We start from the raw sequence: 23,227 nt of genomic DNA on the forward strand, positions 1-23,227 counted from the left end.
GAGCCCCCACCACCAACGCTTCCTTGCCCCCCCACAGCTGCCCACCCACCCCATCATCCGCCACCCAACCCCTCCACAAGTCGCCCTCGTGATCCCCCACTGCTCTGCCAACGCTTCCCCACCTCCACACGCCCACCCACCCACCGCACGCTTCCGCCGCCCACTCCCACACAAGTCGCCCTGCAACCTGCCGCTGCTTTCCCCACCCAATACACCCAGCCACCCACCCCTCTCTACCCCACCCTCCTCCCCCCATCCCCCCTCCCAGTTCTCCCCCCTTCACGACTCCCCCACAAACCCCCCACAGACCCTTCACCCTCCCTCCTTCCCCCCTGCCCTTTCCCGTTCTATTCCACCTCCCTCCCTTCCTGCCTGCCTGCCTTCCTTCTTCCTTCCTTCCTGACTTCCTCTATTTCTCTCTCTCCTTTCTGCCTCTCTCTCTCTCTCCCTGTTTCTCTCCCTCTCCCTCTCTTTCTGTCTGTCTCCATTTCTTTCTTTCTCCCTTTCGTTTTTTCTTCCTTCTATCAATCCCTTCACCCATCTCTTGCCCTCGTTTATTGCTCCCATCCCTCCTTTCCTCTTCTGCCTTTCTTTCTTACATTCTTCCTTCCAATGCTTACTCTCCTTTTCCCCCTTCTGTCTCTCTCTCCCCCTTTCTCTCTCTCTCCCCCTTTCTCTATGCCTGCCTGCCTGCCTGCCTTCCCTTCCTCCCAGTAGGACCAAGGTCCCGGGTGGGCCCTCCCGCACCCACCCACTGCCCGCTAGTGCCCGCTGTATTTTTACTACATCGGGCTTAATTTCTAATAAGGAGAATAATGGGCTGTCAGCAGTGACCTATGTGATTTATACCCCTGGAAAAAAGGCAGAAATGCACATGATGCAGTAGTTATGTCAGTGCCATATAGTAACAATAAGAACTTGTTAGGGTTGGGTACTTTGGCACCCGAAGCAGCCGGTCTCTCCTGGTGCAGCGAGCACCATGCCACGAAGGACAGGCGCGGGCATCAATGCACTAGCGGGCACACACAGGCAGGTGTGGACCTCCGCGCCTGCGTACGCATGCCCGCCAGTGCACTGATGCCCGTGCCTCCCATCCCCACTGTGGTACGGCACTCGCTGCACCAGGAGACACTGGCCCCTTCAGGCACCGAAGCGCCCAACCCTACTTAGAATCTTAGTAAATTTTTCTTTCTTTTTTTGGGGGGGTCATAGAAAGAGGAAAAAGACTACCACCAGATCAGGACAAAATGAAAATTCACTTCCAAAAATGCTAGCAAGTGTTCAGTTTAATAGTTTTTAAAAAATAAGTCTCTCCTCTTTCCAGGGACTCAGCCTTTGCTGTGTTTGGGCAGGCGCATCCATCTTTTTAGCCAGGCAGTGTTATTGCCCTTACTGTAGTGAGGTTAGACTGTGCAGATATGTCCCTTATTGACCCCTCCTTCCCCTCACCTCTGGTTTCGGCCCAGTTCTCTCTTTGAATTTGGGAGGCCCTGGTGTGGATGGAGTGGTCTCAACAGGGAAACAGACCATGGCCATGGAATTGATAGTAGTAGGTGAAGAGAGGACTAACCGCAGCCTGCCTGTGTGCATTGGACAAAATCCCATGGACCCTGACTTGCGTCCTGTTGGCTTCTGCTATGTTCACCCAGAGGTCCTTGGCTTGTGCTTCGCCTGGACTGAAAATCCGGGATAGATAGTAGGTATGGTTGTCCTCCTATGAAAACAAAGACAACTTGAGAACGACACTTGTATTGTATATGTAAACAATAGACAATGCCAACAAGTGTTCACTTTCTTGGGATCATAATTCAGCCAATGGGAGGCCTATATTATTTGCTTTAACCAATCTGTTGCAACTACTGTTGCCCAATAACAGGGCTCCACTGAGGATCAATCAGTTCATTTATGTATTTGTTTGTTTATTTGTTTGTTTGTTTATTATGTGTATATACCGCTCTCCCCGGAGACTCAGGGTGGTTTACATAAAATGTAGAAACAATACAAGAAACAATCCACAACATATAGATAACTATAACATTAATACTACAAACTGATAATTGTAACAGTTGTAACAGTACTAACAGGGGATGGATTTCTGGGAGCAGGGGCCCTACAGATGTTGTTGGTTATGCCTAGTCTCAACCAAATACCTGGTGGAAGAGCTCCCTTTTGCTGCGGAACTGTTTTAGCTCCGTCAGGGCCCTGATCTCCTCCGGGAGCTCATTCCACCAGGTGGGGGCTAGGACAGAGAATGCTCTGGTCCTGGTCGAGGCCAAGCGGGCTTCTTTAGGTCATTAGCCATTTAGTGGTGACAGAATGTAGAACTCTTTGGGGGCATATGCAAGGAGGCAGTCCCTCAGTTATACTGGGCCCTGACCGTATATGGCCTTAAAGGTAATTATCAGAACCTTTAGCCTGATCTGGAATTCAACTGATAACCACTGTAGTTGGTGGAAAATGGGCCGGATGTGGAATCTCCATGGTATTGCTGTAAGGACCCTGGTCACTGCGTTTTGGACCAGCTGTAGTTTCCAGGTCAAGGCTAAGGGCAGGCCTGCGTAGAACAAATTACAGAAATCCAGTCTAGAGGTGACCATCGCATGGACAGTCTAGGTGTTCCAGGGCCAGGTAGGGCGCTAGTAGCTTGGCTTGGAAGAGATGGTAAAATGCCAGCTGCGCTATCTTTGCGACCTGGGCTTCCATTGTAAGGGAAGCATCCAGGATCACACCCAGGTTCCTGGCAGAGTGAGGCCAGGAACCTGGGTGTGATCCCACCATCCAGGGTGGGCAGATGCACTTCCTCACTTGGGCCCTTCCTACCCAGCCACAGGACCTCCGTCTTTGAAGGATTGAGCTTCAGACAACTCTGCTTGGGCCATCTCGTCACTGCTTCCAGGCAGCTAGCTAATGGTTCTGGGGGAGAGTCGGGGTGGCCATCCATCAGGAGGAAGAGCTGGGTGTCATCTGCGTATTGATGACAACCCAGCCCAAACTTCCACACCAGTTGTGCAAGAGGGTTGAATATGAAGATGTTGAATAGGATAGGAGAAAGGACTGCTCCTTGTGGGACTCCACAAGTATGTTTTGGCAGTGTTGAGTTGAATGTTCTGTTGTTTGGTGTTTCTGGTGGGAGTTGATGTTAATAAAAAGCTCTGAATAAACTATCTGTGTCTTGTCAAACCCATGGACTTAATATTAGCAATGAAGATAGGAGCACTGTGTTAGGCAGCCAGCCCTAGCAAGCATCTGGTTCTGCCACTGACAAAGAACTACCTCAAGTGTTCAGTGCCCTGGGTACCCTATAAGCCTACATGGACCACCCGCATCTGCCATCTGAGGTGACCATCCAACTGGCTGTGGTGCCACCCCAGAGAGACCAGGTCCAGCTACCCTTGAAATCAGTTGCTGCACAAAGGCCACAGGGACCATCTGCATTCTGCCTCCTCAGGAAGATGTTCCGATTTGGCTGTGATGCCACACCAGAGAGATTTCACTGTGGTGCTCTTCTGCCACATGGCCACCTGATTGGTTGTGGCACTCTAGCCCACAGAGGCTCAACCAAAAGCTGTTGCCTTGGCCACAACTGGTCAAATTGAAAAGTTAATTCCAAGTGTTCCCACCAATTGGATTCTTACATCACTTGGATTGAGTTTTTCTTTGAGGTGAATGACATCTCTGAACCCAGGAAGAAGCACACTTCTGAGCATCTGCTACCTTCAAACTTACTTTCAAATTTGCTGGCACTGGCTAAGCTCTGAGAATCATCATATGAGATGATAGTCAAGATGTTAAAGAAGCATTTTGAGCCACAGCCTGCCAAGATTGCAAGGCATCATTCATTCTACCACTGCCTACATTGCCACCCTCCACATACCTGCACGTCATTGCAACTTCCTTGAAACAGAGTGAATGCTCTGTAGAGGATTGTCTCCTCTACAGCCTATGCAATGAAAGAATGCAGCCCCTGCCAGAAGGGACCTGACTTTCAGAAAGCACTGGAAGAAGCCTTGGCTGCTAAGGCTACTGCGCACAGCACATAAGAGGTGTGAGCCAGAAGCCCTACATTAACCTTTTCCAAAATTTATACCATTGAGAAACCCCCAAAAATATTCTTACAGGAGACACATATACGTAATAACTATAGAAGGTTGTTGATAAGGAGAAATTTAGGTCTTGAATTTGCTTCTTGTTATGGTAAGAAAAAGAGAGGAGTAATTTTTTTATGTTAAAGAGAAACTAAGCTCAAAATTGATTTATAGTGATAAGGATGGTAGGATCTTAATAATTGAGATTGTGGTAGACGGAGTTAAGATGACTTGTGTTGGTATATATGCACTGAATGATAAGAAAGCATGTTTTTATAAAAAATTGGAAAAGAAATTACTAGAGTTACCCAATGAGGATATGATCTTGATGGGTAACTTTAATGGAGTAATAGATAAAGGACTAGATAGAGATAGTACCAAAAAAGTTAATATAAAAGACAAAAGGGATGGATCACTTCCCAAAAATTTTCACAAGATGGTAAGTCAATTAGGTTTGAAGGATATATGGAGAGAGTGAAATCCAAGACAGAGAGAGTATACATACTACTCAAACAGATTTAACTCCAATTCCAGAATTGATATGATTTGGGCAACAAAGAGAGTTACGAACGAAGCCATTGATATGGAATTTCACCCTAGGTTCTTTTCAGATCATAAAGCGATAGGAATGACCTATAAAGAGAGTAGAAGGAAAAAGAGGGGATGGAGATTGAATGAGAGATTATTAAAAAATATGGAGGTGATAGAAAAAGGTAAAGAAAAAAATTAGAGAATATATGGAAATTAACTGGAATAACGATACAAGTATAGGCAATGCGTGGGATGCAGGGAAAGCATTTATGAGGGGTTTCTTCATCAACCAAAGTGCAATTATTAGAAAGAAGAGGGAAAAGAGACAAAAAGAATTATTAGAACTAATTCAATATAAGGAAAAACAACTTCAAATACAGAAAACTAGATCTATTGTTAAAGAGATTAATATTATTAAAAAGGAATTGGAAGCAATTATGGATAAAGAATTAGAGTGGAATCGGGAGGGTCTCAAACAAAGAACATTCGAAACCTCAAATTGACCTGGAAAATTATTAGCCTGGAAATTGAAAAAACATAAAGAAAGCAGAATCATTAACAGAATTAGGTCTGGACATGAATTAATATTTGATCCAAGTAAAATTAACAGTGAGTTTGTAAATTTTTTTTCCAATCTTTATAAACAGGAAAAACCGAAAATAGATCAAATTAGAAATTACATTGAACAACAAAAAATAAGAAGTTTAACTGAAGAACAGAGGGAAATATTAAATAGTGAAATTAGTTTAGAAGAGTTTGAGACAACCATTGGTAAGCAAAAACTAAATAAATCGCCAGGACCTGATGGCTTGTCAGTGGTTTAACAAGAATTGGTAAAACCTCTACTTGAAATGATGAACCAGGTACTGAAATTTGGGTTTCTTGAAGGCTGAAGGATTTTTCAGAGGTTTCTCAATTGTAAAAAAGTTGAAAAAGCTGACATAGAGGGAGTAATTGAGAAATCCACTGTAAGTTCTTTGCCAACCAATGTTTTCATGTTTGTTTGTAACATGCAACTGTCTTTTATTTACTTTGATATTGAACTGAAGAATGTAACGACTGAAAGATTTTCTTCAAGTACATTTTGCTATTAAGTTTATGAATTATTTTATGTTTGTTATTAGCAACTACTGCCATCCAGCATTTCTCTTTGTTTCCCACTTGGAGCCTAGCATTCCTGCACCTCCATGGGATTTAAAGGGCTTTTCTCATAGAATCATAGAATTGGAAGGGGCCATTCAGGCCATCTAGTCCAACCCCCTGCTCTACACAGGATCAGCCCTAAGCATCCTAAAGCGTCCAAGAAAAGATCTCGTTGAACTCTGTCTCTATCTTCCGAAGTATTTGCCAGTCCTCCCAATTTGGTGTAAACTCCTAAGAACGGGCTTTGAAAGGGCCCCCTCCCCTGGGCCCTAGTCAGGCAGCTTAAGGTGGCTTTGGGCCACAGCCCACAGCCAGATCAAGTGAGGCGGGCAGGGGCTGGCCAGCTTGTTAGCAGGCCAGGGACAGAGCTCATTACCAGGCCCAGCCTAGCAGGCTAGGAGGCCCTGGTTACCAGGCCCAGACTAGCAGGCCAAGAGGCCCTCATTAGCAGGTCCTGTTTAGCAGGCCAAGAGGCCCTCATTAGGAAGCCCTCCACCACAACCCTTTGCCTAGGGCCCTCTCTCCGTACCTGCTGCTGGCTCCAAGCACTGAGGCACGTCTGAGTGCAAAGAGGCTAGAGTCCAGGGACGGAGGGCAGGAGCTGCAGGGGCAGGGCCAATCAGGGTGCAGCCAGGCTGCACCCTGACTGGCCCTATTCCATCTTGGACAGCCAGACCCATCCCACCCCCCACCCCCAGGCTGTTTCACAAATATATAGAGGAACCATGGATAAGGATATGTACAGTTCCATGTATAGTTTCAGTTACAGTTATATGTAAACCACCGTGAGCCTTCGGGGAGGATGATATATAAATATGAATGAACGAAGAATGATGGTGCCCTAGATGGACATGTACACCGTTATGCTTCCCAACCATATTTTTCACAATGAAGCTTCTGGGGTTTCTTGAAGCCTGAAGACTGTTTCAGAAGTTTCTCAATGGTAGAAAAGTTGCAAAAGGCTGTGCTACGGCATAGCTGGTTCTTCTGTCTCTTTCCCACCAAGCAATTTTAAAGCAAAGGACAGCGAGCGAGAGTGCAAGTGAGGCAGGACCAGTGATGGCACACCTTGGGCCAGATTTGGCACAGAGGATGACAGTTGCTGTTCCCTGACCCAGATTCTCCATGCAGGGCTATAGAAAGAGAAAGAACTCTCTTGAGCCAGAAGCTGTTCCAGCCTTTCTAAATGTCCTAGATCGTACACAGTCTCTTGCATGATACTCACCAAAATCTGAGCTTCATTCTCTGCTAGAGTGTCAATGGCCAGACTTCCCTCAACAAATTCATGGATAATCTCTGAGTTCTTGTCTTTTACTGAGGTCTCCCGTATCTTTCGTGCCCAGGACTGAGGTTTGGCCCATGTCATTGATATACCGTCTTGGGTCCAACCTGCTGGGTAAGAAATAAAAATTAGAAATGTTTGCTTTATCCAGAAGGAAGACCCGTCCCCAGATTATCTTTAGCTAAGTATATTTTTCTCACCCTTTCTGAAAGAAATGTAGGGCAAGATACTTTCCTCTCTATTTTAGCCCCACAACAACCCTGTGATGTAGGCTAGGCTGAGACTGTTTCTTCACTAGCAATATCATTTGGATTTGTATTTTTAAAAGGTCGACTTTTTCCTCTGTTTCTGCACTGAAATCCACTTCTTCAGGAGCAGACTAGAATTGCCCCTCACTTGCCCTGCAGCAACCAGAAAACCCAGTTACATCTTTTCAGCAGAGTCTAATGGGGGTTTAATATGGGGCTGTTCAGTGTGAAAGTTTTTGCACTGCACCCAACATTTTGAGTCATTTCGGCTCTTATCTTTTCTCATTGCCTTTCCTTCTGGTCTAGAATGGTCTCCCCACTCTTGCTGTTCAGAACCCCATTGGAAAAAAGACAGGAATAACAAAGACACCTGTCTCTTTCTTCTGTTTGGGTTTTAACAGCCCCATGGGAGAGAAAGACAGGTCCAATAAAAGCACCTGTATTTTTTTCTCTTGTAGCCCTCATCCAGACTGTCTGTCAGAGGCAGACAAAACTCACAACAAAGCTTCTATAAAAAGAAAGCTTTAATTGGAAGTAGATCTGATTAAAGGAATACTACAAAGCCATAAGCATTCTGGTTACATGGGAAAGACAGCAAGAGCACAGCACACAAAGATGGAGTCCCTCAGGTTCACCCTGCAAACTAGGCAGAGGCCAGAACCATAAAACACAGCTAGCAGAAATAGCACAGGATTGTGAAAACCAGGCCTAGGCCATAAAAGGAATATAAAAGGTTGTACAAACATCATACTACCAGGAGAAATGGGGTTACTTCAGCTATGAATAAATCATGGCAGAGATCAGAGGAGCTGATCCTGACACTGTCGTCTTCCATCACCTGCTACTTTGGGCCATGTAAAATGTTTGGATTTCCAATCACGGGATCCCAGCATCACATATAGCTTGGTCCTCTGGGATCTCCTGGGATTTAAACCTAATTGATAATTGCTTATTTTATTCATCTTGTCAAAAGGACAAACATGAAGGAGATGACAAATACCAGGTGAGGATGATCTTAACAGACTGGAAAACTGGGCTAAAATGAATTTCAATAGTGATAAATGTAAAATTCTCCATTTATATAGAAAAATCAGATGTATCATTATAGAATGGGGAGACTTATCTTGAAAATAGTATGTGCAAAAAGGATCTAGGGGTCATAGTAGACCATACTCTGAACAAGAGTCAGCAGTGTGACTCAGTGACTAAAAAGACAAATTGGATTTTGGACTGTATCAAAAGAAGTATAGTGCCCAGATTGCACAACGTGATGTTACCGCTTTACTTTTCTCTAGTTAGACCTCACTTGAGCACTGTGTTCAGTTTTGGGAACCACATTTGAAGAAGAATGTAAACAAACTGGAGCATGTCCCAGAGGAGGGCAATGAAAATGGTGAGGGGTTTGGAGACCAAGTATGAGGAAAGGTTGAGAGAGCTTGGTATATTTAGCCTGGAGATAAGATGACTAAGAAATTATATGATAGCCATCAAGCACTTGAGGGGCTGTCACAGAGGATGAAGCAGAGTTGTTTTCTGTTGCCCCAGAGGTTCAGACCAGAACCAGTAGGTTGAAATTAATTCAAAATAATTATTGGCTAAACATCCAGAAGTTCCTGACAGAGCAGTTCCTCAGTGGAACAGGTTTTCTCGGGAGATGGTGAGTTCTCCCTCTATGGAAGTTTTTAAGCAGAAGCTAGATAGCCATCTGACAGAAATGCTAATTCTGTGAACTTGGAAGATTGTAAGTTGGATGGGCAGAAGAGTCTGTGTCTGAGCTTGGCTCTTGTGGCCCTTCCTTGCATGCCTACGGAATCCCAACAGATGGAATTTGGATTCTGAGACCATGGAATAGGTTTTCTAGAAGACATACTAGCAAAGGATGGATTTCACTTATGCAAATTGGGGAAGAATTTGTTTGGCAGGACCCTGAGGAGATTCATCAGGACAACTTTAAACTGAAGCCACAAGGAGAAGGAGACATCCAACATAGGGAATCTAATGTAGGAGCGCAAATAGCAGTGGCCCGCTTAGGAAGGATGGGTCAAATGGTGGTAAGAGGTTTTAGGTGCCTCTATACTAATGCCCAAAGGATGGGCAATAAAAAGGAAGTACTCAAGCTTCTCATGCAGACAGAAAAATATGATTTAGTAGGCATTACAGAAACTTGATGGAATGATTCCCATGACTGGAATGCAGTAGCAGATGGATATGAGTTATTAAAAAAAACAGAAAAGGTTAAAGAAGAGGTAGAGTAGTACTGTACACGAGAAGAGGGCTTGCCTGTCAAGAAATACTAGAGAAGATTGACACTCCAGTCAACAGTATTTGGGTGAAAATAAGGGAAAGCAAAACAAAGAGTATTTGACATCTGATACAGACTGCCTGAGCCTCTTGTGGCGCAGAGTGGTAAGGCAGCGATATGCTGTCTGGAGCTGTCTGCCCATGAGGTTGGGAGTTCAATCCCAGCAGCCGGCTCAAGGTTGACTCAGCCTTCCATCCTTCCGAGGTTGGTAAAATGAGTACCAGCTTGCTGGGGGGTAAGCAGTAATGACTGGGGAAGGCACTGGCAAACCACCCCGTATTGAGTCTGCCATGAAAACGCTAGAGGGCATCACCCCAAGGGTCAGACATGACTCGGTGCTTGCACAGGGGATACCTTTACCTTTACCTTTACAGACTGCCTGACAATTGTGAAGACATGGGTATTGCCCTTTTTGAGAAGCTTGATAGGATATCCAGGGATCAGGGCCTTCTATTTATGAGTGACTTTAATTTCCATGATGTGTGCTGGGAAATAAACTCTGCTAAGCATCCAGACTCATGTAACTTTCTGACCTGACTGGCTAACAGCCATTTATCAAATGATGGAAGAACCTATAAGAGGCTTGACACTGACCAACAGGTAAGAACTGGTAGATGAAGTGAAAGAGGTGGGGATCCTGAGAGGGATGACAATATCCTAGAATTCTTTTTGAGATGGGTGGGTCAAGGAAGTTCATAGTCAGACATGTCTGTTTGACTTTTGTAGGGCAGACTTTAATAAACTCAGAGACATGATGAGAGTCATCCCATAGAAAAGAATGCTTGAAGAGAAATGAGCAAGTGATGGGTGAGCTCTCATTAAAGCTATTGCATGCTCAAGCCATGACTATTCCAGGAAGATGGAAACATGGCAGGGGATCCAAGAAGCCTATCAGGTGAATAGAGAATTTCAAGAGGAGCTAATGAAATGTTCAAGAAATGGAGGGAAGGACAGACCTCTAAAGAAGAGTATCTGCAGGTTACTAGGCACTGCAGGTTAGTCATCAGAGAGGCCAAAGCTGGGAGTGAGCTGAGACTGGCTGGGAAGTTCAGTATTAAAAGAAAAGCATCTTCAGATATATAAGGTTAATAAGGCCACCCGCTGTTGGGTGAAGAGGGCGAGACTGACAGAGGACAGAGAAAGCAAAAAGGCTCAGAACCTATTTTCCTTCTGTGTTTTCCCAGAATAATATAGATCCATCTGGGCATGGTAATAGGCAAGGTATAGTATCTGGGTGTTGAATTGATATGGACAGAGAGGTGGTTGAGAGACACCTGCCTGCGCTGGATGAGTTCAAATCCCATGGGCTGGATGGTATGCACCCAAGAGTTCTCAAAGAAGAAGAAGAGAAGAAGAAGAGTTGGTTCTTATATGCCGCTTTTCCCTACCCGAAGGAGGCTCAAAGCGACTTACAGTCGCCTTCCCATTCCTCTCTTGCTGGAGAGCTTGCAAAAACCTTTGTTCGTTATCTTTAGGACCTCTTGGGGGACTGGAGAGGTGCCAGAAGACTGGAGGAGAGTGAATGTTATCCCAGTTTTCAAAAAGGGGAGGAGAGATGATCTAGGAAACCACAAGCCAGTGAATCTGACCTCGGTTGTGTCAAGTGCTGGAAGAACTCACAACGTACTTCTATGAAAAGAAAGCTTTTATTGAGAAGTTACTTCAGACACTAAAACTAGCGAAGTCAATTCTGCCCGAAGATACATTTGCAGACCCTTTTCAAGAGGTTTCTCCCGCCCAAAACGTGAAGGTTCCCAAGGGAGGGGGGAGAGAGCACCAGGTGCAATAAACCAGGGAGTGTTACAACTCACACGTCCTTGGGCTGCCTGGCGCCCACTGACAAGATAACTGTTTTTGTTTTAAAGAGCAGGCCTTGCTGGCCGGTTCAAAAGACAAATAGTTCACAGCAAATCATGATAGCAGGGTACAGCAGACAAGTTTCGATTTCAGGCAGACAGCTAAATATAATGGGTCAAGGTTACACAGAGACCCCAAAAGCGAAAGGTAAAACTAAGGCTAAGCAAACATGGAGATGCTCAAGCTAATATAGAGATTCATGGCAGATTCATGGCACTGATCCTGACATTCCTCCGTTCCAAAAAGGACCCCTTCCCCTTTATCCCGCATCCACAGATTTAGGACACAAAGGAAAGGCACGATGGAAAGCGCGGAGAAGCCGCGGGGCTTTGACGTCAGAAGCCCACACCCACTCCCTATCCCCCATGGGGAAGTCTTTCCACTCCACCAGGTACTGGAGGCAACCCTTGTGCACCCGGGAGTCCAGCTTTTTGTCAACTTCATAGTGAGTGTCCTTATCGATGAAAACAGGAACAGGTGTTGATCGGGGAGGGTGCCAGGCGTCAGGCAGAGGGGCACGTTTCAGCAGGCTGGAATGAAAAACAGGGTGCGCATTCCTATAAGTCTTAGGCAGAGCCAGTTCCATGGTCACATCATTTATCAGCTTGGTAACTCGAAATGGTAACTCGAACTTGGTAACTCGAATTTAGCCCCCAACTTGCAGGACTGTTGCTGACAGCGCAGGTTTTTTGTGGACAAGTAGACCTGATCCCCCACCACCCAGGACGGGTTGGCCGCCCGTTTTTTATCCGCCTGAGCTTTGTAAGCTTGCTTGGCATCATCCAGACAGGAGACAATCATGGGCCAGGCTTTGGAAATCTCCCCCACCCATTTCTGGACGTATGGAGCCTCGAGGGATGCTAATTCCCAAGTGGGCACAGCCCAAAGGTCCGTGCCATAAACCACCTTAAAGGGGGAGACTCCAGTGGAGGCATGGACCCCATTATTATAAGCAAACTTGGCCAGCGGGAGCAAGGACACCCAATCATTCTGCTGGTGGTTGATAAAGCAGCAAAGGTATTGCTCCATAATTTAATTCACCCTTCCCGTTTGGCCATTGGACTCCAGATGGTACCCAGAAGTAAGCGCTTGCTCCACCCCCAGAAGTCTCAAAAGCTCCCGCCAGAACTTGGCAACGAACTGGGGGCCCCGATCCAAGAGCAGTCTCCTAGGAATTCCATGTAGGCGATATACGTGTGTGACAAACAGGGACGCCAGTTTGGCCGCCGAGGGCATTCCACAGCAGGGCACGAAGTGGGCTTGTTTGGAAAAAGGATCAACCACTACCCAAATTACGTTCTTTCCATGACTAAGGGGCAAGTCAGTAATAAAGTCCATTGTGATGTCTGACCACGGGCAGGACGGGGTAGGCAACGGGTGTAGCAACCCCCTTTTCTTTCCCCCCATGGATTTGGAAGTCAAACAAACAGGGCACCCTTGGACGTATTTGTCCACATCCACCCGTAGGGAGGGCCACCAGTAGTGCCGCCGGACTAGGTGTAGAGTTTTCACGAAGCCAAAGAGGCCAGCAGACTTGGAGTCATGACACAATTTCAGGATCTCCCCCTTGGTCCCGCCTGGGACATACAACCGATTGTCTCTCAGGAACAAACCCCCCTTTTCCTCCAGCGATGAGCAGAGTGCAGGAAATTCCCCGTCAGAAAGGACGTCCTTCTGGACCCAACCCCCAGGGACGGGGATCCCTCCCTTTGCTTTGCTGCGCGTCAATGCTACCAATCCCAACTGGGAGGGCGTGAACACTGTGTCCACCAATGGGTCACGCTCGCTGTTGTACTGCGGGAGGCGCGACAACGCATCCGCCAAAAAGTTCATTTTCCCCGGCAGATGCTTGAGAGTAAAGTCAAACCGAGAGAAAAACTCCGCCCATCACATTTGCTTGGTGGAGAGGGAGCGGGGCTGTTTGAGGGCTTGCAAGTTCTTATGATCTGTCCAAACCACGAATGGGACCGCCGCCCCCTCCAGCCAGTGTCTCCATGTGGCTAGCGCCAATTTAACAGCCGCAGCCTCTTTTTCCCAAATCGCCCAATTCCTCTCAGGGCCAGAAAATTTCTTTGACAAGTAGGTGATGGGGTATAGCTTGCCATCCCCCCCTTCTTGCAGGATCACAGCCCCCATGGCAACATCCGAGGAATCCACTTGGACAGTGAATTGCTTTGCAGGGTTTGCGTGCGCCAGCACGGGCTCAGAGGTGAACAATCCCTTTAACTTGTCAAAAGCACACTGACAGACCGGAGTCCAGTTCAAAGGGGCACCAGGGCGCGCCGCCGCTTTTCCCCCATCCTTTGTTTTCAACAAGTCCGTTAGGGGAAGGGCCACCCTGGCGAAGTTGGGGATAAACGTTCTGTAAAAATTGGCAAACCCCAAGAAGCTCTGGAGCTGTTTGCACGTTTTGGGGGGTTCCCATGCTAACAAGTCTTTCACTTTCCCCGGGTCCATCTCTATCCCCTTCCTGGAAACCCGGAAACCCAAAAACTCCACCGAGTTGCGGTGGAATTCGCACTTGGACAGTTTGGCAAACAATTGGTGCTTGCGGAGCCTCCGCAGTACCTCTGGAACCAACGACACGTGTTCAGCCAGGTTGTCTGAATACACCAAAATGTCATCAATGTACACCAGTACTCCTTGGTACAATAAATCATGCATAATCTCGTTAACCATATTCATGAACACGCACGGAGCGCCGGCGAGGCCGAACAGCATGACGGTGTACTCAAATTGGCCCAGGGGCGTGTTAAAGGCAGTCCCTTTTTGATCCGCACTCTGTAGTAAGCCTCACGCAAATCCAACTTGGTGATAACTTTGCCCTCCCCAAATGTCCCAACAAATCCTTGATGAGGGGCAAGGGGTAGGCATTACACGTAGAAACCGCATTCAACCCTCGGTAGTCTGTGCAGAGGCGCAAAGAACCATCCTTCTTTTTTACAAAAAGAAGAGGCGTGGCTAGTGGGGAAGTGGCCGGCCTGATGAAGCCACGCACCAAATTCTTGTCCTGGAAGTCCCTCAGTTCCCGCATTTCCCTAGGGCTCATGGAATAAAGTTTGGCTTTTGGGAGTGGTTCCCCCGGCTTAAGTTCGATTGCACAATCAGTCTTGCGGTGGGGAGGTAGCTGGTTGCACTCAGTTTCGGCAAAAACGTCCCCAAAGTCCTGATACTCTTTTGGCAGACAGCTCGCCCTCACCTCCGCCACCGCCGCAGTGACGGGAGTTGGCCCTGCAGCTAGCGCGGGCCGCCGGTGACGCTTGCACCCCGGGATCCGAAAATTTCACAGACCCCATCTTCCACTATACTGTGGGGGGTCATGTTCCCGTAGCCAATCTAGCCCCAAAACGCATGGGAAAGCCGAGCGGGGGGCCACCACCGGCTGAATCGCTCCCAATGTTTGTCAATGTCCAGTTCTATGGGGAGCGTTTTATCGATTGCCTCCCCCCCGGGGCGCATTTCCCATCCAGCTGGGCGATGCGCAAGGGCTTCTCCAAAGGCTCTCTGCCCATCCCCAAAGTCTCAGCCATTGCTGGGCTCACCAAGGTTTTGGTGCAGCCCGAATCCACTATACACTGCACCCCCACTTGCTTCCCAGAGTCTGGCTCGGTTAGGGTGGCTGGTAGTAGGGCTAAAGGGGAATCACTCACTGAACGTTTGCCCCTGCCCGGGACCTGCTGGCGAGGCACTCTTACAGCAGATCGCTTTCGTTTCCCGACTGCTCACTCGAATTCGATTCCCCAACCAGGCTGCTGTCGCTGGAAGCCAAATTAGATGGGGAGGCGCTTGCCGGCGCCAACAGAGACTGCACAACTTTCTTGGGCACGGGTTTCTTGGAACCGGTTGCACTGCGAGTGGCCGCCCCAGTGCTCATTTCGGGGCAGTTTTCCCCTGCAGCCGCTGCTGCCTTCTTCGTGGGGCCCTGTGCGAGGAAGTGCCCGGCTTGGCCACATCCCAAACACAACCCCTTCTCTCGGCGATGGGCCCGTTCCGTGGCATCCACCTTCCCCTTCTGAGCTGGCTTCTTCGGTGTGGAGGTCTTCGGGGCTGCCTTTCCTTTTCCACCGCCCAGCCCTGCAGCCAGCAGCAGGCGCTGCTCAATGTCTCCAGCCAGGCGCACCCATCCCATCTCAGTCTTCAGGTTGTCCAGGTGTAGGGACTTCCAAGCCAAGCTTTCGGTCAGGCCCTCCCAGAAAGCTAGCACTCACTGAGGTTCGGTCCATTCCGGAACCGACGCCGCCAGTTTCCAGAATTCCCAGGAGTATTGGGCCACCGTCTGTGACCCTTGCTTAATGGCTTTCAGCTTGCTTTCCGCCGTCTCGCGTTCGAAAGGATCCACAAACATCTGGTGCATTGCCCTTATGAAACGATAGTAGCTCCGCACGGCTCTGGGGTTGTAGCGGTAGAGATCGATGAACCACTTTGCCGTCTCCCCATCCATGCAGTCCCCCACAAAATGAATGCGCTCGGCGTCATCGTGGAAAGTGAAACCCACAACCATCATGTACGCTTGGAGATGCACCAGGAACCCCGGGAACGCTGCGGGATACCCGGTGAATCTGGTCTTGAAGCGGTAGGCACGGCGAATCTCTGTGCCCTGAAGCTGAGGAGGCAACCTGCCTGGAGGGGCATTTGCCCAGTCATGGGCCGCCCCTCGCGGTTGCTGCCGAGCTCCCCTGTCTCGTGGACGTACTCCTCGCCATGCTCCCGCGCCCGCTGCTACTGCGGCCACCGCCACCGCAGCCGCCACCACTGCTCCAGCTCTGGCGCCTTGGCCACTGCCAGCTCCATCACCTCCATCCCCTCCTTTGGGAGCACCCGCCGGTGGCTCCGCTCCTCCACCCACCGCTCCAGCACCCTGCTCGGCCTCGCCCTCATCTTTGGAGGAGGAGTGATGCGCCGCTCCTTGGGTGCCTTGGGCCCCGATCCCGGCCGCCGCCACCATGTGGTCTCTGAGGGTGGAGTGTGCCCCAGAGGATTGCCGCACCCCCAGTCGTCCAGAGGTTGCTTGTAAATCCCGGAGGAGGCGCCTTGCCTCACGCTGAGAATCCGGCCCCAATTCACCGGACACCGAGTGCAGCCAATCACCCACACGGCTCATCTGAGCCTGAAGTTCTTGGATTTCCAGTGCCGTCGCCGTCCCATGGTCTGGCACCCCCACAGGCAGGTTCTCGGGCCACAGCTCGTCACCCGTCAGCCAGTCGTATCTAGACAGCTGCTTGCGGTCCGTGACGTGCCGCTCCAAGAATTAACAGTAAGGTGGTAACAACAATAACATTTACATAATAACAATAACAACAATAACATTAAAGGAAGGTGAAACTGCAAGAGCCTTAGCTCAACTCGTACTGAGACTCAGGGGTTGGGTGGATTTGTTAACAGTCATGGTAGGAGGGAAGGGCTTGGGGGCCAATTGGAAGCGATGGACAGGTCGACCTCAACCAAATGCCTGGTGGAGGAGCTCCCTTTTGCAGGCCCTGTGGAACTGCTTTAGTTCTGTCAGAGCCCTGATCTTCTCTGGGAGCTCGTTCCACCAGGTGAGGGTCAGAATGGAAAAGGCCCTGGCCCTGGCCCTGGTTGAGGTCAAGCTGGCTTCCTTGGGGCCAGAGACTACCAGGAGGTTGGAGGAGGTAGAGCGCAAGGCTCTTTGAGGGGTGTAGGCAGAGAGGCAATCCCTCAGGTATGCTGGGCCTGGACCGCGTATGGCCTTGAAGGTGATAACCAAAACCTTAAGCCTGATCCGGAATTCAGCTGGAAGCTAGCGCAGCTGCTGGAGGATGGGCTGGATGTGGGACCTCCGAGGTTTTGATGTGAGGACCCTGGCAGCTGCATCCTAGACTAAATGTAGTTTACGGATCAAGGATAAGGGCAGGCCAGTATAGAGCGAGTTACAGAAGTCCAGCCTAGAGGTGACGGTTGCATGGAAGGACAATTTGTTCATCAAGGGAAGTCAGACCAACTTGGTTGCCTGCTTTGAGTGAGTGATTGGCTTACTAGGGCAGAGTCTGCACTTACTTTGTTTATTCCATTGTCAATCCTGTTGAATTCAGATCACTTTGAACTCAGATCTTTTCCCCCCCCTCCCCATTGAAACATGAAAGTGTTCTGCACGTAGTTAAGGTAGTTCAGAAGGGGGGAGGAGGCAAATGAAGACTCTTTTTTTGTTTTCTTGAAGGGGGGAAGAGGATCGAAGAAGTCAGAGGAGGGAGGAAAAAATCCTTTCTTTACTTGAAGGGGGGGGAATCGAAGAAGGCAGAACAAAAAATCCAAGACCTAAATAAGTTGAGAGAAATTAGGGGCTTCTCCTTTAGGGCAAGTTTATCACATGACCACCTGTGGCTAATCACGGGTCCTCTACCACGGAGGAGAGCCCAGATTCAAAACAGCCTTTAAATATTGAGGCTTAAAAGCACTCTATCGCACAATAAAGGTAGGGTCACTCCGGATCAATCCTTCTTGCTGCAGAAGGAAAATTTAAATCGCCCCATATCCAAACAGAAATCGCATTCTGTGTAGAGGGCAGGGACTGAATCGACCTGGGGTTGGAATAAAAGCTCCGTGCAGTTTACACCTAGGCAGAGTCTGCACTTACTTTCTTTATTCCATTGTCAATCCTGTTGAATTGAGATCGCTTTGAACTTGGATCTTCTTCTCTCTCCCCCCCCCATTGAAACAGGAAAGTCTTCTGCATGTGGTTAAGGTAGTTCAGAAGGTGGGGGGGGAGCCAAGCCTCTTTCTTTTCTTGAAGGGTGGGGGGAGAGGAGCCAAGCAGAGAGCCTTTCTTTTCTTGGAGGGGTGGGGGAGAAGATCAAAAAACGCAGAGGAGGGAGGAAAAATCCAGGACCGACAGAAGTTGAGAGAAATTAGGGGCTTCTCCTTTAAGGCAAGCGTGTCACATGACCAGGTGTAGCCTATCAGAGGTTCTCTACCACGGAGCTCTCTTTCCCAAATAGATATTGAGCATTAACAGCACTCTGAGATATCGCACAATAAAGGTAGGGTCACTCCGGATCAATTCTTCTTGCTGCAGAAGGAAAATTTAAATCGTCCCAAATCCAAACGGAAATCACATTCTGTGTAGAGGGCAGGGACTGAATCGATCTGGGGTTGGAATAAAAGTTCCGTGCAGTTTACACCCTAGATTGCGGAAACTCAGTTGTTGTTTATCTGGCTTTCTGTAAGGCTTTTGACAAGGTTCACCCTGGTTGTCTGATGGGTAAACTGGAGGACTGCAGACTGGGTTTTCAGATAATCAAGTGGATAGGGAACTGGTTAGAAAACCACACCCAAATAGTAGTTGTCAATGGTATTTCATCAGATTGGAGGGAGGTGAGCAGTGGTTTGATACCGAGTCCAGTACTTCTCAGCAGTTTTATCAATGATCTGGATGAGGTGGTGGAAAACTACTCATTAAATTTGCAGATTACACCAAATTGGGAAAAGTAACTAACAGAAGATAGAGATAGGGTTCAGTGAGATCTGAACATGCTGGGAAAGTGGGCAGATGAAAACAAAATGCAATTCAGTAAGGAGAAGTGCAGAGTTCTGCAACACAAAATGAGAAGCATGAATACTGGATGGGACACACACTTTAAGGGTAGCAATGTGTGAATGAGATCTTGGGGTACTTGTGTGCTAAGCAGACAGTATGATGCAGCGGTAAATGAATAGAAATTCATTTTGCTTGTGGTAATGATAAGAGATTATTCTTTATCCATTTGCTACCCCCTCCTCTTTTATCCTTCAATTTGCTATGCTGGAAATAGCTAAAAATTGCAAGTAGGCATACACAAGAATATTACTTAGGAGCAAGAGTTCAAAAGGCTACATGTTTTTTTACTGTTTCTCTGAAATAGCGTGGCAACCCTTTGTCCGACATAGTTTGGCAATCATTTCTCCTAAAAAGTCTAACTAAATGCAGAAGCGATTGGAAGATGGCGCTGTGTCAGCTCGTTTTTTAATGGGCTCTCGAACCAAGCAGAGGGTCAGGAGCAGAAGCACCTGGCAGATTTGAGCTAGGTGCGCAAACCTTGCTCGTGGTTGCCCCGGGAGCCGGGAATGGCATCCAGAGGGTCCTACAGATCCGTGGAGAATAAGTTCTCCGGATCACTGCGGTTTGTGTTCAGGGCCCCAACGGCAGCCGCAATCGAAAGTAAAACTCTAATCCTGAGGCGACCAGCTGCATGAAATCCTGCACTTCTCTCTGGCTATCTCTACTCCTCGGCTATCTCTTCACAGCTTGAGTAACTAACAAAAGGAGTGGAATCATCAGCATAAAGACTGTGAGTCCTTTGTCTGTTTTCTATTGCTTTAAAGCAGGGCATCAGCCTCCCTCCCCCTCTTAACCAATTTGCAAGGGAATGTTCTCTTCAGACGGGAAGCAAAGCCAGCTAAATACACTCGGTAGAACAAAGAGAAGAAAGAGCTTAAATTCTTACCGACAGAGAACTCAGCAGGAATAGTTTATAAATCACAGAGATCTCTTAACTGATAACTACTAAACTTCTGAACTCTCGCGAGACACTTTGTCCGAGATCTGTGGTGTATGTATGCAGCGGAGTTAATGAATACTGCAATGGAGGAAGGACCCATCTTAGATGTCTAATCTGCGCCTGCCTGAATGGATTATAATTTGCCGACTTTGCCTTTTTTCCTTGTTTTTTTCTGTCTCTTTTATGTCCCCACATTTTTATTTATTTATTTTTTTACACTTACCTCTTATCACCCGTTTTAGTATAATATTCCAGGAATTAATCTGTGGGGCATTAAACTTTTTGGGGGGATATTCCAAAAAATAAAAAAAAAAACGTTTTCTTTTTTTACACATTTCTACTTTTATTTTCACCATCTTGCCCCCCCTCTCCTCTTTTGTCACTTTCTTTTTTAGACGAAGTTCCTGTTTGTCTGTGGCTGTTATTTCTATAATAGTTCAAAAAAAATTAATATCTCCTTTCATTTTATTATACGCCTGGTGGATTAATCTATTTTTGGAGTTACAGTCTATTCTGGAAGGACATATTTCTCTACCCCCCTTATCCCCTCCCCCATTCTCTCCTACGCTTTTTTGTTGTTTTGTTCTGTTACCTGCAGGGTCCAAAGAGGGAGTCGGTCCCACCAACCAGAAGTTTGATTGAATCAACAAATTAAGGCCATTACATTGGTAGAAAAGTTTAATAGGGCTCACAGATAACAGGTGAACAGAGTGTATGAATGCTTAGGCTGTTATTCTGTTAAAGTATTGATCTAATGATTATAGCAATGTGTTAAAGTAAGTCCTCAAATTTGAAGAAATAATAGCAATATATATATTTTTTTTAAATAAAATTTTTATTTTTATTTTCCAGGATTAAAGATAGTGAAATACAGGCAATCTACATTGTTAGTACAAAAAAAAAGAAAAAAGGTTACGCTCTTCATTTAATACATTTAGTTCCTCGTTTCAATCCCCTTGTATAATATTTACAGATAATACAATGCAAGTAGTCTACATTATTGCTACAGAAAATAAAGATTATACTCTTCGTTTAATACACTTGATACCCCGTTTCAATCCCCTTTTAACTTATTTTCTTAGGTAAATCAGATAAGGGCTCCATTGTTCTTGAAAACCCTCTTTTCTTCATTTAAGATTATAAGACTGGCTACAATATTATGGACTTTTACCCAAAGCTTATAGACTTTTTCACGTTTGCACCACATTTAAAAAGAGAAGTCTACTTTGTTACCATCATTTCAACATTTGTTTACATTTTTTAAAAAATTTTAACAATCATAAACAATTTATACTTAACGTGGTCTTAAAGCCCTCCACATTTCCACTAGGGAAAAGAAAAAAGGAAAAAATACAAGCCTACTTAGTTGTACGGAAAGAAAAGAAACAAATATATATATATGGGTTGTTAAGGTTATTAAGTTATATAAGTGTACATTATTAATACCAAAAATGATAGTAGAATAAATTCTTCGTTAGTTACATTTACACCTCCTCAGTTAGGTACCTCCTTTTAATTATGCTTTAAGTTTAGGCTGAAAGTCACTACAGAGATATATTAGATAATTCAAATTCAGCTAACATAGGAAATCTAAAACCCCACACTTACATGATAATATAAACCCATTCCATTAAGTGTCTCCTTTTAGTTAGGCTTTAATTTTGGGCTGGTAGACACTACGAAATTAAATTTAATAATACAAATTCAGCTTACTTAGAAGATCTTAGACCCGATCGAGACCTCAAGATGGCGCCATAAGAAAGCTGGACTTCAGTTCAGCTCTTAAGCCATGCCGAGGGTCAGGGGCTTATGCACCTGGCAGACCTGAACAGATACGCAAATCTGCTCACCAGTCGCCCCAGGAACCGGGAACGGTGACCTGAGGGTCCTACAGATCCGTAGGGAGAAGCAAGACCTCCCTGGATTAATAGCGGCTTGAGCTCAAGGTCAAGATGGCGTCTTTGTTGCAAACAACTTTACAAGCTTGAAACGACCAGCCGACCTCACATTCTTCCCAGACCATCATTTACCAGATCGATAGGAGCAGAAGCTGACAGAAGCTGGAACCTACAACAGTAAGAATTGAAAGCTTTCTGGCTTTTCTCTCTCTCCTCTCACAAGCTCTTCCCTCCCCCCCCTCAACCAATTTACAAGCGAATTCCTTCTTTCCCCGAGTGAGAGACTCCCAGCTAATTACACCCATTAACCAAACAAAGAGAGTGCTTTGAAGATTTATGGGTGAACGTTCAGTGGGAGAATTTGACTTGATACGGAGATCGACAAACTGATAATTTGGGATCGCTCGTGCTCCCGCGAGACCTCACGAGACTTTCTGTTTATAGTTTGTGTCTGCCTAGAACTATGGAAGAATTAACAACTGGAGAATTAACAAAGGCACAGCTTTTCCATTTGTTATGCAAAGGAAACTCAGAGATACTGAAAGCAGTCAATAAGCTGGAAAAGGAAATTCGTGGGACTAAGGGGGAGCTTTTGGATGGAGCCCAAGATCCGGAGAGACCAGCTGATGACGCAGCTCAGCTAACAGTAAATCAAGTGAAACTTCAATGTCTGGAAGTTAACCAACTGGAGGGAGAGAGTGCCAGAGATGTAAAAACCCAAAGTATCTTTAAAGAACCTGGGAAAACAGATTCATGGAAGGAAAGTACCAAAAACCTGGAAGTCTATTCAGAGCAGGAAATGACTTGGATCAGCAAAATAAAAAGAGTCTATTCAAAAGCGACAGCAACTAGGAAGCTATCAGGAGATATTTCTGTGCGACCAGAGGAAGAGATCCAGATTGACAAAGGATTCAGAGCCCCCTCAAAGGCGATTACAAGCAAGAATCAAGCAAGAGATTTCTCTGGCCCTGACAGAAGGACAATCAGAAACACTCTACTATGGAAAAAAATACAATTTCATTCTCTGCGACCACCTGAAAGATGAGCTGAACAATGGAGTACTCTCCTGGCTTCTTGTGAGAAAAAAAAAAGCAGTAGCAACCTTTAGGACAGGTCTAATATATGAAGGGAACTGACTTTATATCACTTAAGACAATAATAGAATATATCCTTATAATAGATTATACCTTCCTATGTATCAACAACTACTTTGTTAAGAAAGATGGTAATAACTCCTAGATCAGGATTAATATGCGATGGGAATTGAATATGTATGTTAATATGTATGCCAAAAGAGGATGACAAACCATATTTTATAGGCATTAACAAGACAACAGTAGTGAAGGAGACTGACCTAATATCATTTAAGATAATAACAGAATGTATTCC

The 23,227-nt window shown here is 46.5% G+C and overlaps 1 protein-coding gene across 3 annotated transcripts in view; it reads right to left on the reverse strand.

Annotated features, from left to right (window-relative positions):
- PLXDC1 (plexin domain containing 1) overlaps positions 1–23,227 on the reverse strand; it is a 170,423-nt gene that overhangs the window by 109,524 nt on the left and 37,672 nt on the right. For 2 of the 3 annotated variants that reach the window (XM_077314908.1, XM_077314905.1), the window contains exons 2-3: positions 6,985–7,151; positions 1,571–1,714 (exon numbers count right to left, since the gene is read on the reverse strand). In XM_077314908.1, coding sequence (XP_077171023.1) covers positions 1,571–1,714; positions 6,985–7,151 — 311 coding nt within the window. The remainder of the gene's footprint in view (positions 1–1,570; positions 1,715–6,984; positions 7,152–23,227) is intronic. The other variant, XM_077314907.1, reaches the window with a different exon arrangement.

This window comes from Paroedura picta, chromosome 16 (genome assembly GCF_049243985.1).
Source record: "Paroedura picta isolate Pp20150507F chromosome 16, Ppicta_v3.0, whole genome shotgun sequence".
NCBI lineage: Eukaryota > Metazoa > Chordata > Lepidosauria > Squamata > Gekkonidae > Paroedura > Paroedura picta.